General features: G+C 38.4%; 2 protein-coding genes across 2 annotated transcripts; both read right to left on the bottom strand.

The window, feature by feature from the left end:
- Nucleotides 1–243: 243 nt before the first annotated feature.
- On the bottom strand, nucleotides 244–8,922 carry LOC108673327 (beta-galactosidase-1-like protein 2). Its single transcript, XM_018161132.1, has 14 exons — nucleotides 8,809–8,922; nucleotides 8,051–8,262; nucleotides 6,550–6,735; nucleotides 6,024–6,165; nucleotides 4,706–4,868; nucleotides 4,220–4,372; nucleotides 3,543–3,689; nucleotides 3,269–3,364; nucleotides 2,908–3,008; nucleotides 2,636–2,781; nucleotides 2,378–2,470; nucleotides 1,628–1,834; nucleotides 1,310–1,532; nucleotides 244–341 (listed from the first exon to the last, which is right to left on the bottom strand). The coding sequence occupies exons 1-14, from the start codon at nucleotides 8,905–8,907 to the stop codon at nucleotides 273–275; spliced, it is 2,037 nt and encodes a 678-aa protein (XP_018016621.1). The 5' UTR covers nucleotides 8,908–8,922; the 3' UTR covers nucleotides 244–272.
- A 931-nt stretch (nucleotides 8,923–9,853) lies between these two features.
- On the bottom strand, nucleotides 9,854–15,618 carry LOC108673313 (beta-galactosidase-1-like protein 2). The gene is made up of 13 exons (XM_018161117.2): nucleotides 15,490–15,618; nucleotides 14,594–14,853; nucleotides 14,274–14,415; nucleotides 13,860–14,025; nucleotides 13,462–13,614; nucleotides 12,582–12,698; nucleotides 12,115–12,210; nucleotides 11,733–11,833; nucleotides 11,418–11,563; nucleotides 11,191–11,283; nucleotides 10,688–10,891; nucleotides 10,370–10,592; nucleotides 9,854–10,044 (listed from the first exon to the last, which is right to left on the bottom strand). The coding sequence occupies exons 1-13, from the start codon at nucleotides 15,532–15,534 to the stop codon at nucleotides 9,976–9,978; spliced, it is 1,815 nt and encodes a 604-aa protein (XP_018016606.2). The 5' UTR covers nucleotides 15,535–15,618; the 3' UTR covers nucleotides 9,854–9,975.

The following is a 15,618-nucleotide window of genomic DNA, read 5'->3' as shown; positions in this document are numbered from 1 at the left end:
TACTAGCAGCTATAGTTGACGTGTATCTTATCAAATATCCATGTTCAAAGTTTGTGTTCATGTATTGAACAAGCATTGTCAGTTTCCTTACATAAGTTTTCTACGTAGAGCTGGCGCTTTAATTTTTTTCCTGTCCAATTGCGTCGAATCTAAGATGATATACAGTACTCTCTATACTCTCTAAGGGAAAATTCGTGTGTAATTCACATCGAGCTTCTCATGATAGGGTAAGAAACATAACAGTGTGCTTCACATTAATGTACTGAGGAGCCTTAGCTCAATATCGGCACGTCGATGAAGCTTACTGCACTCGCTGCGGTGTACTGCTCGAAAATCGTGATCTGAAAGTAAATGCAAAAATACACATTAGACATTAATTTAAAACCACTGATTGAGATCACTGATCAAGAGGATTGAAAATTGAATGATTTTCAAGATTTTCTTTTTTATACATGTTTTCGGCAGAACCAATGTTCAGACTTGCTAAAATTATCAAATCTGAAAACCATTAGTAAAACTCATTATTCATTAAAATTTCATTTTTGAATAGATTTGGTGAATAAAAAATCATTTTGGCAAGGCCAAAGGCTTGAGGGATTTGCCGATTTTTTCTAGAAAAATAAGAATGAAACTAGAGAGTGGGGAGGAACAAAAAATATTTTGTTGATCTTGCCTCTTTCACGAACACTGAAATGCTTTCTAGTTGAGCAGAGAGCTCAAGGACTTGCAAAGTTTTTGTCCGAGAAAAAACGAGCGGAGGAGGAAGAGAAGCGATTTTTAATGATAATTGATTGAAGAGACCGAGGCACGCATTGAAGTGATGGGATGACACGCAGTCTTCACGTATCTTTCTATCCACTCAAATATTATCTAACAGTGATAAAAGATCTGGATGTCAACATCAAGAATTTTTACTATTTATTTACATTTTGAACAATTTTTGATCGAACTACTTGTATGTAATAATTTTACAAAGATACCAGTAGTTTCAATTTCAACTTTTCAATGGGACCCTCGCAAACTTGAAAATTATCATTCTTGCGTAATTATATGAAATAATTACCAAGTTCATGGAAACTTAACTGGCATTGAAAATTACTAAAATCATATTCCAAAAATATATTTCAGATTCAACTCGTGCACGATGGAATGGGCTAAAAATCACATCAAAATTTGCTATAAGGTTGCACATTGCAATTTAATTATTATTTTATATGAATGGGTGCATTGTAATGTAGACTGATATCCAGCAAGCACAAATTCAATCTAAAAATTTAACCATAATTTTCAACATCCGTGCAGAACCGACCTGGTTGTCACCCTGGACCAGCAGCGGGGCGGGCACGTAGAGCGTTCGCTGGGGGCCAACGGACCAGTAGCGCCCGACGTTGAAGCCGTTGACGAACACGACGCCCTTGTTCCACTGACGCATGTCCAGGAACGTGTCCAGCGGGGGAGATGAGAGCGTCACTGTGGTGCGGTACATCGCTGGTCCGTTAGCTGACGTTGTGAATGGCTCCCATCCCGTCAAGCTGACCGGAAAACAAATGAAGGGTAAGTATACAATGGCAGTTATATAATATTTCATCAGACAAATAATATTCATGCATACTTTTCTAGCACTCACCCGTTAACGAAACTCTTTTTGAACTCCAAAGGTGTCATCGTCCACCCTAGAACGCGTTCCCTGTCCACCAAGACGTCGCCTTCCCAAAGGCCCTTTTTCTGGTAGAAATTGTGCGCCGCTCCGTAATTCACGCGGCCAAGGTTCTCGACCAGAATGTCAAGACGATCCGCCGGGTTCCCAGTGCCGGGTAGAGATATATTTTTGTCCCTGTTGAGTGAATTGAGTAAAACTACTATCCTGAGCTTATGTACTTTCTCGAAATGTATGTTCTTTTGTAAACATGACATGAGGGGTAGGACGTTTAAAGTTATTTGGACCGTGTCAGATTCTATATAAGCCACAAATTCCTCTACGAATTTCATAGAATATTAGAATGAGAGTAGAAGCCTAAATTAACTAGGCTTGTTTGAATGGGATGCTACAAAATGCGTGAGACTCAGTCCCTTCAAGAATTGAGTAATATTAAAATAATATTGAACGCTACTGCAACTCATATATTGTAATCAATGCGCTGATTGTATAAGTTACTGGTAAACGAATGATGCAAAGTTACTGGTAAAATTATAAGTTACTGGTAAACGAACGATACAAAGTTACTGGTAAAATTATAAGTCACTGGTAAAGCAATGAAACACAGTTGGTGGTAAAATGATAGGTTACGAATTAGTTACGAATGATACAAAGTCAGTGGTAAAATGATAAGTTACTAGTAAACGAATGATACAAATTTCGAGGGGAAGAAAAGTTGACCTGCCGTTCCAGAAGCCGAAATCATTAACATCGTTGAGGTGTTGGTATGGTTTGGTTTGAACAACTAAGTCGACAAACACCTGCGCCATGTCTCTGTAAGCCAAAATATAGTGCAATTAGGGATTCATCCACGTAATCTGATTAAAAAAATCATGAGAATTTGTTTAATAATCATATTCGCATTCAATGACTTGATTGAAAAAAGATATTCTAGTTTTTGAGACCTTCCACGGGGATACTTGACTATCAGATACCTACCTAACATGTCCCCTGATGAGCAGCTCAGACTGGGGCACCTGTAGCTTCACGTTTGTGGAGTAGAGGAGGTACCCGTAAGATTGACCGTTGCCGTTGTTCATGTCCAGCGCCTCCATGTTCAAAGGCTCGTCATTTACGAACTTTACCTGCAAGAACAAAACCTGGTCAACCAGACTTTGCTAACGACGTAAAGTTGAATTTTTGCGCAGATAAATAATAATTTTTTATACACTGATAAATAATTCGAAATATTCTGCAACTATTGAACTGACAGGAGCCTGGCTGATGAGGGAATAGATGTCCAGGATCTCAGTGACGGGGAAATCTCCGTACGCCGCCTTCTGTCGCTGTGCCGGACCCACGGGGTTATCCACTATGGAATTTATAACAAAATGTAACGCTTAGTTCAAGTAAAGTCTACTCCTGCCATGACCTGCTAAACAGGCATTCAACATTTCTTTAACATATGAATCATGTTGCCATCAAGAACGAACAAATTCATCTGAGCATCGAAGAACTCACCAAATTACCTCACCTCACCAAACTACAAATAATGGTATAGAATTGTTTTATTCAATAGAGCACACTGAAAGTCATGATAATGAATGTTAAATATTTGAGATATTTCCTTACCAATCCCGTTCAGTGGGTTGTACAGTGCGATGAGTTCTACAAGTCTAGAATATTTTTCTGTGTAGTCACCGGCTTCAGATAGTGGCGCTCCGTAGTCTGTCCAAGTATACATTATTATTTCTGAAGCATGAAATCAATAAGAATAGACTAGATAATGAAGTATTTGCAATATCAGTTAAAATATTTTTTGTTAGAATAATTAATTTAGAACCTTTTTGCTTAGTGATCAATTATTTTATACTTAAATCAGGAATAAATTTGCGATACTTCTCACCGTAGGACGTGACGATAGGAGCGTAGGTAGGCCATGTAGGGACGGCGTTGGCGCCAGCCATGAAGCCGAAGTTTGTGCCGCCGATGAACATGTAGAAGTTCACGGACGAGCCATGGGACAAGATGTAGTCCAGGGTCGTGGCAAATTCTGGTAATCATTTTTAAATGCCAGGTGATTTATCAAATTAAAATCGATTCAAGTATTTGTATATTGTTGAGCGTTCTATGTTTCTACCTTGCAGAAAAAAGACGTTCACCGTAGCAGAGAGATTAATTGAACTGAACACAAATGTCGCAGCACTGATGTTTTTAGGTTTCAAGTCGACAATTTTACATTTCACGAAGCACCAAGAGTATTTCACTGAGACTTAATAAATAAGTTAATGAGAAAAAAAAATAAACCTAAAAATTGTTCCATCATTTTTCCGTAAAAAAATCGAGGATCGAAATCGGATTTTCATGGAGCACGAGTAAGGAGTTCCAAATAATTGAGCGAACTCGCTGCTGCGGCAAAAATTGCTGATATGATTTTTCATTTTTCAGACAGTATGAAATCTTTAATGTATCCTGTAAAAAATCAAAAAGAGCATATTTTTGGCAGTATATGATAACCAACACTTTGGATGTTCTTTCATGTTATTTAGGACTTAAACTAAGTCTATGCAAGAAATTTTGTACCATCAACATCCCAGTCGGTGTGAACATCAGCAAGCCAGTGGTCGAACCAGCCGGACCAAAATTCAGTCACCATCATTGGTCTGTTGGGCTGCAGGAGCTTCAGCATGGACAGGTTGCTTTCGGCGTCTCTCTGGAAGTTTGCCGTCTGAAGAACTGCAATGAATGAAGAGATAAACTTATGTTAAGGGTCATTACATAATTCAAGTTTAATACCAGATGTGTTTTTTGTTATGGGAAGGTGGCTATTTATCAGGCAAAATACACCAGGACATATTAACACAGAAATCAAAATGTTTTACTTGTACGATTCTAGACGAGTAAGCGGATCAATGACCATGATATTATGGAAAATTGAATAGACTGTAAACTTGTTATATAGAGATATCTATTAAACCAACACCAATTAATGACAACAATTATTGGCATCAATTATTGACAATAATTATTGGCAATAATTATTGGTAACAATTAATGATGCTTTCTCACCGCCAGGCAAAGTTCCCCAGTCGAGTTTGCTGGCAGGCGAGTCTGAAGTGTAGAGCAGAGAGTTGTCCAGACCGCTGGATAGCGTGAGGTTCTTCAGAAAATTCATGTACAGGTGATCTCGAGGCTCGTCATCGTACCCGAAATTCCCGTACTCGTTCTCAATCTGAGATTTCGGGAGATAAATAGTTCATCAGCCGTGTGAACGAATGGGAATCGTTCACGGTCTTTTTAGGCTTTTTAATCATTTCAATTTTGTTTAAGCTAGGTGATAAATTATACTACATGTATGGGTTTTTTAGAGAAGCCGGTTAAATAACTTAGGCTTCCGACCCCTTCAGGGAAGGTTGGTCTCAGAGAGAGGTGACGAGTGCGAGTCCTTTTATGTGAGACAGCAGTTGTGTCCTGCTAGCCGATCGGTTAAGTTGCTGCTCTGACCTTCCTAGTGGTAGCTGGTAACTGCCGATCTGGCATAAAGCTTGGTGTCTAGCAGTGTGCCCTCTCCCTGACTGAGCTGATTAATTATTTGCCAGTGTCTGCGCTGCTCTATATAATTGTAACCGTAACTGTAGAGTGCCCATTTTTAAGTGCTTATTTCTATTGGAATAAACGTGTTTGAAACTTCAGTGGTGAACTGGAAAGTTGTGTTTTCATTATCGATTATTTAAAACAAGCTTTTTAAAAGTTCGTGGCCAGCGTGCAACCTTGGGCAGCCATCTGCTGAAGCTAAGGTAGTGAACGTCCGGCCACAGCGGAAAAAAGATTTTAACGTACATTCTTTTAAGTTGACTTGAGTAATTTATTCTGCATTCAAGTGGTAGAGAAGGTAAATAGACTCGCGACTTTCACCGAAAGATAACCAAAGAAGAATTAGCTTTGAATGCGCGAGCGATAATAAATGATTCAAGCTGATGCGACCATGATAGACTGTATATATGCCTGGTAAAAATTTTTGAGCCAAAACTGCACCCAGTTATACGCCAAAACTCTTGCCTTGGTAATTAGCTCCAAATTTTACAGATTGTACAGATCTGGAGTTTAACCAAGATAAGAAGCAAGCGTATACCTGGGGGGGCAACAATTGGCCTTGAGCGACAAATGTCAATTTTGGGCGCTGACAAAAGCGAAAATGATTTATCGCGATTTATCTGCACATTTCGACGATAAGCAGAAGCAGCAAATGTAAGAAATTCTCTGAACTTTTGACATTCACCATTATCGGTTGGTGATGACCTTCTCTGATAAGGATAACAATGATTGGTCCTGCAAACTAGTATGTCCTAATAATACGCCTGTAATGATTGTAACTTATCGCGCTGACCTGCACGGCAATGATGGGTCCTCCTTCAGTAAACTCGAGGTCGGCGACCTGAGGCAGGAGGGCCCCGAAGTACGCCGCGACGGCGGACCGGTAGTTGTCGTAGTAGGTGCGCACGTGCATCGTCGGGTCCCGCTGCAGCCAGCTGACATATTGAAATGCATTGAGCAGATTAACATACATTTCAAAATTCTTAAAGAAGAGATAAACTGAATATTGAGTGAGGCTATCACTGTTGTCGAGGAATTTTGATTTATATGCACTTCATTTGAGGCTATGAAGCAGTACGAATTTGATGCCTAACAAGGGACCATCAGTGGTACATCTAAATATTATACCTACAGGAGTTTCAAAATATTAGGTAATAATAATAATTATGAGTGAGTATCTACTCCAGGCTTGACAGCTGAGTTTACGATGCTCCTGAAGGAAGTGGAAAGGATTAACCCCTAAATCCACCATCAATCGACTGTAATTTGCATTTATTGTATTAATAACTTAGTGAAAAAGACACCAATTGGGGAAATACCTGGGCATGCCACCAAATTCCCACTCCGAGCAAATGTAGGGCCCCGGCCTGAAGAGAACGAAGAGATCTTCCTCCTGCGCCATCTGCACGAAGCTCCTCAAGTCCAGAAACGGGGACATGTCCTCCCCCAACTCCCCGAAGTCGTACTCGCCTTGCCGGGGCTCGTGCAGGTTCCAGGGCACGTAACTAAATTATAACATATATGTATTATATTCGAAAAGAGGTATTATTATACTCGAAATAATGCTTGGAGCAAAAGAAAAGAAATTACCAGCATAATTTCCAACTTACGTTGATGCTGATGCTTCTGAAAGCATTGATGATGCGTTCGTAGAATAATACTCATATTTCTTGTTGTAAATCTACTAAATGGAAGCCATCCTAAAAATTTATGTGACTGCCATAACTTTATGTAATGCACCAAACTTTTAAAAATAAACTATATAACCAAAGTCTTACAAAATTATGACCTTTAATTTTGCGTAGCAATACATTGCATAAAACGCAACAACAACAAAAAAATACGATTAGATCCTGAATGTGTGTAGATTGCGTTCAATGCTAATGCACCTCAGTTCTAAACACCTCACTTCTCATGATTGCACAATTTTACATTTAGGTTAGAATGAAGAAAAACTCGATAATTCAAAATTAATTTAATTAATAATTATATTAATTATAATTAATATAATTATTATAATTATAATTCAATTGATCCCCTTTTCACGTCACAGCAATTGATAGCCGGTAGATGAACATCAGTACAAGAAAACATGCCCTGCTCGTCTCTGATTTCCTTTTGACTCTGGACCCTTCACGTTCTTCTTGGTCAGCTGATGGCCCAACAAGTCGACCTGTTTCAACAAGACGCCTGACGCTTTGCCCGAGTTAGTGCATTGTGTTGCGGTCTCAGAATCCACATACCTATAGTGGTACAGGCTCTACCTCGTCGCCTCTACTGTCCCTCACGGGCACGGGTAACAGAATGGCCTTCCATTTCTTTGCTTTCATCAATAAATTCTTTTAGACTAGTCTTAGATTTTTTCGCACCAATTACTAAATTCTTCCTGCAGGATTATTTCGCTACCTCATTCAGCTCTATATAATGAGGCTGGAAGCAGATGGCTGGGAACAACGGTCTGCTATATGCTTCATTTTCAGATTAGGCCTCGTATTAGCTCGAAAATCATTATATAGAATTGATGAAGTTTCTACAATTTTTCATTGTCATTCCTTCTTTTCATATACTCGTTTATAGAGGTTAGATATTGCATAAATTATTATTTGATGGATCTTTTTAATTTATGAACTTGCAACACAAATCGTGGAATTCAAATCAGTTGAGCAACTTTGATTGAGTAGCCTTTAGGAAATACTGGACAGCGCCACTCTGTCGCTTGGAAGTATGCCAGCAGTCAAACTACAAGTTAGCATAATTATAAGTTCAAGATTTATTGACTTTATTATGGAATGTTGAGGCTGAATTTGCAGACTGACTCACGTTTGCACTGTATTGAGTCCTGCCGCCCTCATCTTCTTGAAAGTTTCCCTCCAGTAATCAGGATGAACTCTGAAGTAATGGAAAGATCCCGAGAAGATCGTCAAGTTTTTGCCGTTCAGGGTGAAAGTTTCCCCCTCGGCCACCAGACCCGTGGATGGAACGCCATCAGGGACGTAATACTCGTACAGCGTCACGGACAGACAACTTTGTACCTGTTGAAGATTTATGCCTCATTTTTCCAAATTTTAAATTTAAAAATTTCAAAAATGAAAACAAATATTAAATATTCTTTTGATTAGACAGATAAGAGCTGACAAATACAATGATTCCTTCTTGTTTATTCCTTGTTTAAGAAACGATCGATCCTTGATCAAGGAACATTTATTCCATCTTGTTCAAGAAATGACCGATGCAAAAAAATTTAATTTTTATTTACTCTGGTGTAGCGTGTTCATTTTATTATGGCTTAGTTCATTCATATGTTGAGGAAAAATCGTCCTAGCGCATAAAAAAACTGCATACGCATGAATAAATCGTCATTAATTGTTATAAATATCTAAGGTTAAGCATAACAAAATATGTTCACTTTACTTTAATGTAATGTAGACCAAGCATCAAGTATAATATTAGCATAAAATACCGAAAAAATTTGTGATATTCCAATTTAATGGCAGTAGATTAGTAGATTAATAGATGCAAGAAATAATTTTGTTATTATTATTAGTCTGCCCACAGTTTTTCAAAGAAAAGTAACTTACCGTGAGTGCGATAAAGAACGTAATGACAGACAGATTTCTCGGCATCGTGAAGGAAGAGTAAGAAATAATCTGCGCTAACGGCCTTTGCTTACGACTCATCACTGACTTGAGTGCAGTTTACGATTGGCATTTAACCTGCGAACGGCGTCAGCTGGTGATAGCGGGAGACCTGCGCCAAGATAAGTGACAATCGAAGTATTCGGTGGAGCTTGGTTATCAAGGTCGATTGCGCATAACTTGCAAAAATCATCATGCATGATGAAAAATCGCGTATGAATTATATTTGATTCTATTCGCTTCGTTTTGAGAAGGAAACTGAAGCATAGAGCATGACAATTAAATTATGATGATTCAATATTAGAGTGTGATGGAGTTTCACACAAGTGAATTTTCAGGCTAGTTCCAATAATTAATTCTTCTAAGTTCAGTAAAACGACTTTAAATGTGTAGTCATCAACTGAAAATTCAAAGTTTTATAAATAATTGAATCGACAAAAAGATTAACTTTCAGAATTTTCAGAACTTTCAAATATTAATTTCTGCTTTCTCTGGTGCAGAGTATTTAACGTGATTAAAGTAGGAAACATTATATCAAGATATTATTTCATGGATCACAAATTTTTTGGTCGTTGTGACTCAAACCTCTCCAAAAATGATGGTAATTTTTGTCTGCTACGTAGCATTCATGTATATTGAATAAAAAAATCTCAGAACCTCAAAATAGTATTCAATCAATCAATCTCAATTTTTTTAATTTTTATCGGGGAGCAGGTATCTAAGGTATCTCATTCAAGGACAAAGTAGCTCCGACCCTTTGTCCACGATACGTTAGAACTATTGGCCTACTTTCATTTTTTTGTCTTTATTTGTGAATTTGCAGAATAAGATCGTTACTAAATTCTAAAATATTAGCTAAAGTTCAAGGATTATCTAATGATATAAAAAAGTATGAAAATTTTTCGCAAAAGATTTTGTTCCGATTGTGTTCGCATAATAAATATTATGTGTAATAATAGATAAAAAAGGTAAATAAAAAAAAACTGGCTGCGTTTCAGTTAACATTCATAGTTGCACAACGTAAACACGTGGGAGGGAAATATAAATACAAACCTCGTAGTCTTTTATTTAGTTCCCACCATTCTTAATATGATTTTCAACATTTTATTCTTATTCCAAGATCAGCGAGTCGATGAAAGAGATTTCACTTGCTGCTGAATACTGCTCGAAAATGACGATCTGTGGAGACACGAAATTTCTTGCTTTAGTTTACAAATGTATATTATATATAGTGTATATATACTGTATATAGTGAACAAAGTATTTAATACAGAGGAATTAGTCGAACATGCGTTTACTGCCTGCGTTACTGATAGTAGAAGAAAAGACTGACATTTAGCAATATTTTGCATAAAACTAATTTCTTTTATAAAAAAATATGGGAGAACGCTCGAAAAATATGGTCGATGTCAATGAAAGTGGAGGCTTGTGTTAAAACTGAACATATTTTAATTTTCATCAGGGCCATTTATGCACCTAAATAGCAGATATTATCTTCACTGACCTGGTTGTCACCCTGGACCAGCAGCGGGGCGGGCACGTAGAGCGTTCGCTGGGGGCCAACGGACCAGTAGCGCCCGACGTTGAAGCCGTTGACGAAGACGACGCCCTTGTTCCACTGGCGCATGTCCAGGAACGTGTCCAGCGGCGGAGCTGAGAGCGTCACTGTGGTGCGATACATCGCTGGTCCGTTAGCTGACGCTGTGAATGGCTCCCATCCCGTCAAGCTGAGGAAAGCACGTGATTGTGAAGCATACGATGACCGGGTAATATGATATCGACACAAAAATGTTATATTTATTCATATTTTTTCTAAACTTACCCATTAACGAAACTCTTCTTTAACTCCAAAGGCGTCATCGTCCACCCAAGAACGCGTTCCCTGTCCACCAAGACGTCGCCCTCCCAGAGTCCCTTTTTCTGGTAGAATTGATGCGCAGCTCCGAAATTTACGCGTCCAAGATTCTCGACTAAGATTTCAACACGATCAACGTTTCCAGTACCGGGGAGAACAATGCTCTTGTCCCTGAAGAGGGCAAGATACGGACAATGGCAATAGATTGTGATCAGTACAATCATGTTAAGAAACAGCAAAGGAAACTTCTGATGTCCATTCACATGACCAAACACATGAAAACTTTCTAAAACGCTGTAACTGTTTAACTTCATTAACATAAACTAACAACTTTAACATTTAAAGGGGAATATCAAAAGTAAATAATTTATTATTATTCCCTTTGATACCATCCACAGAGCTCGTTGATCAGCTAATAAACCAATTCGTAGGTTCAACTAATTAAATCACTTTTTATTATGCAATTTTACCTTCCATCCCAAAATCCGAACGCGCTCGTGTCATTAATTTCTTCATAAGGTTTATTCTGTAGTTCTCCATTAAGAAGCACCTGCGCCATGTCCCTGCACATGCAAATAAATTCTTAATAAATACTGTTAACACAGTTGGTACTTATACGCAAATAATTTTTACCATCAAGAAGTCTAACGATTTCTAAGTAATTATTTAATCGGTACCCAAGGTTCAGATATTCAACCTGACGTGTCCCCTGATGAGCAGCTCAGACTGGGGCGCCTGTAGCTTCACGTTTGTGGAGTAGAGGAGGTACCCGTAAGATTGACCGTTGCCGTTGTTCATGTCCAGCGCCTCCATGTTCAAAGGCTCGTCATTTACGAAGCTCTCCTGCGTGATAATTACCTTTGAGAATTCACACTGCTGGAGAATTCACTGAGACTGAAGAATTCGGTGACAATTCACTGGTCATTGACGCAGTGCTTTTGATTTATATTCAAAGGCGATGGCGAAGCTCAATCAATGAAATTTCAAACGATTAGAAAATTTCTTGACTGACTGGAGCTTGGCTGACGAGGGAGGCGAAGTGTAGGCTCTCTGCGATCGGGAAATTCCCATACTCCGCTTTCGCTCGCTGCTCCGGACCCGCGGGGTTGTCCACTGGAAAAAGTGTGTTTCAGTTATTTTGTAGACACGTAAAATTTTTTGGCAATTAAGATTCTAAAAACCGTGGGAACAACAGAGCTTTTTCAGGAAATTTTTTTTGTATTTGTACGTGTTGCATTGCTAAACTGTTTCTTTTATAATATCTCATTTACAAAATAAGAAATCAATGTAAGTCATGAAAAAAATAGAATGGAAATTCAGAATGCAAACCGATCATATGTACCAAGTGTTGAGTGGCACACCAAATGCCCAGCATCTAATAAAAAGGAACGCACCAATGCCGCTAAGTGGACTGTACTGCGCGATGAGGTTGGTCAGTATTGTGTACTTTGTCGTGTAGTCTCCAGCCTCCGACAGCGGAGCGCCATAATCTAACAAAAAAAAAAAAATCAGAAAATTGTGCCAAAGTCTTTCATCAATTCATAATATCATATTTGTATGAAATTCTTATATTAAAGTGTCCACATCTTTTGAATTTCAAACTCCAATTAACTAACCGCCGATTTGGAGTTGGCAAATATAACACAAGGTATGAAATTTTGACCTCTCTTTCCACGATTTATGTATCCCAGAAGTTTAAAATTGGGCAATAAATAGCACGACTGACATTTTGGGAAACTATAAAAATTTTTAACTCTTCACAAATGTATGCAAATATAATACATATTGATCAGTAAATGATTATTTGAAGACTGCGTACTGCGTATAAGCCATGAATGCAACTGTTGCTGCCTCGTCTCACCATAGGAAGTGACGAGGAAGTCACCGGTCATGAAGCCGAAGTTCGTGCCGCCGATGAACATGTAGAAGTTGAGAGACGCTTTCTGCGACAATACGTAGTCCAGTGTGCTAGTGAAGTCTGTCGAATATCCAGTGCTATTCAAGTTCTAGTACGAAAATATTGAAACTATCGAAAATTGGAAGAATATAATTTCAAAAATAGTAAATCAGCACGATTTTCAGGATATAAATTATGTTGATTAGTTATTAGAAGTTTGTTGCACACGATCAAAGATATACCTACAAGTTAAATAAATAATAAGTTGAGTGCGACCTGAATAAAAAGTTTCAGTCGCGCTTGAGCACGAGTTATTTACTTAACATTATTTTTTCGTGAAAACAAGGTTATTCTTTAATTCTTGATGGCACATCCTTCAAAACTTTCATGCGATACCCCCAACCTCAATTAATAAATATAAACACATCATGCAGCGGATGAAAATCTTATTTGAATACTGCGCTGGCGTGAAAAATTTGGGACCAATTCCCAGAATGTCATGAATCATGAGATTATTTTTTCAATATTAAATATTAATGAAAGATCTCTTTGCTGTATGTAATATTAGCAATTGAATCTTAATTTTAATTTATTTTATATACGTATAAATAATATGGAGCAATAAATTCTGATATTTGTTGAATATTTAATCAATGTAGTCTAATAATACAATATCTCTCGGTAATATTTTAAGAGATAACAGAATAATTCGATTTATATTGCAATGCATTTTTCCCCCGCCTATAAGTCAAGGCAAAAACTCGAGGCGTTTGAAGCCACACTTTTACTTTTTAATATACTATGCTTTTTGTTGACAAACTATAAACGAGGCAAAAAATCTCACCTTCTTCATTCCACACTGAGTGCCCTGAATTCATCCACTTGTCGAACCAGCCGGACCAGAACTCCGACACCATCAGCGGCCGATTGGGCTGCAGAGTTCGGAGGAGTGAAAGATTCTCCTCTGCAGCAGCTTGGAAGTTTGTCGTTTGGAACACTGATCGAAAAAAAAATGAAAAATCAAAATAAAATAAAATAGAAGTGAGCACTTTGATTTTCATGTAATGTGATATTCTACGACAGATCTTGACTATCTATACTCTATAGAGTAAACGAAAACATAACTTCGAAAAGGCACTCATCACTATTCATGCCTAAATTGAAGGAAACACCGTGAAAAAAATGTTAAATTAATCATTTATAGGCGTATTAAACATGCATTGAATTAAGGAAAATTTATACGTAAGCCAGGCAGTGTTCCCCAGTCGAGTCGGTCGACAGTGGAGTCGGAGGTGTAGAGTAGGGCTGAGTCCAGCCCACCGTCTAGGAGCAAGTCCCGCAGGAAGCTCAAGTAGAGGCGGTCACGAGGCTCATCGTCGTACCCGAAGTGACCGTACTCGTTCTCAACCTGGTTTGTAATTAACTCACCGTTTATCAGAGGAAAATAATTAAGTGATTAGCAGTAGTTGTGAGCTTATAAATCATTGTCCTAACTACCTGACATGGGTGATCATTACATGTTTGGGCTTGGATGATGGTTCAGACCATACATAACCTGCTCGACGAATAGGATGCTAGAAATAATGGCTTGGTCTTGAAACTTAACGAGCATAGCAATTTCGGATAATTAACTGCATATTCAATCTAATATCTGACCTGCACGGCAATGATGGGTCCTCCTTCAGTAAACTCGAGGTCGGCGACCTGCGGCAGGAGGGCCCCGAAGTACGCCGCGACGGCGGATCGGTAGTTGTCGTAGTAGGTGCGCACGTGCATCGTCGGGTCCCGCTGCAGCCAGCTGGGCAGATACTTTTGCATGTTTCAACACGACAAGTTTCAATCATAATATGTTCGAAAGTAACATTCCTGGCAACAAAATTAGAATACTCAGTAAGTGACTAGTAAGAGTTGTGAAAACGAAAATTATTGTGGAAAAGTGTCGTACGAATATGATTGCCAATATTATATACTAGTACCTTGGAAGGCCCCCAAACTCCCACTCAGCGCAAATGTAGGGCCCGGGCCTGAGATTTACGAAGAGATCTTCCTCCTGCGCCATCTGTACGAAGCTCCTCAAGTCCAGGAACGGGGACATGTCCTCCCCCAACTCCCCGAAGTCGTACTCGCCTTGCCGGGGTTTCAGGGTGAAAGTTTCCCCCTCGGCCACCAGACCCGTGGATGGAACGCCATCAGGGACGTAATACTCGTACAGCGTCACGGACAGACAACTTTGCACCTGTTGAAGGTAGGGAGAAGTTATTTAATATAACACATACGAGATTTGTAAAAAGTAAGTATTTGAATATATTGGTAAAATTAAATTGGCTAATTATGATTTAGCGGTGTGTTTTGTATAATAGGTTGATCAGCAATGATATTTGTTCAAATTCTTCCTTGCGAATCATTCGATCGTATTGGAGCAAGACTGTGGACGTTTATAATGCACAGGATTTACCGATATATTCATAAGACATATATATGTGTAGCTCGAGCGATGTAACAATGTAATGTAATAATTATGTAATTTAATTGATTGGAAGCCCGCTGTTTCGATACGACTATCGTCTTTCTGCACGAAGCTGTGAAACACAAGTAAGTTCTGGCTCTGTTCAATTAAAGATTTAGGGAATTGCAAGGAATTATTATGTTATCGCCGTAGTATATATATTCTATTAAAATAAATAGAGTTAATAATACGACAGCTTACTACATCTTAAACACTGAAGTGATCCTTACAGCATAGTAGGGTAATTTATAAAATAATTATAATTATTGTTATATAACAGAATTGACGAATCTGCATGATAATAATTAAGAAATAAATTATAATTATATTTAAATAATGTGCGAAATTTTATCCATTTTTCCTCACCGTAAATGCCACTATGAAGGCGATTGAGACGGTAATTTTCGTCATTTCATGTATGAGACCAGCGAACTCTCAGGACCTTTTTCCTCGCTAGACTTGACAAAACTGAAGGGCTACGCGGTAGGGGTGAGA

Source organism: Hyalella azteca, unplaced genomic scaffold, assembly GCF_000764305.2.
Source record: "Hyalella azteca isolate HAZT.00-mixed unplaced genomic scaffold, Hazt_2.0.2 contig15116, whole genome shotgun sequence".
Lineage (NCBI taxonomy): Eukaryota > Metazoa > Arthropoda > Malacostraca > Amphipoda > Hyalellidae > Hyalella > Hyalella azteca.
This window is presented reverse-complemented; position numbering and strand designations above follow the sequence as displayed.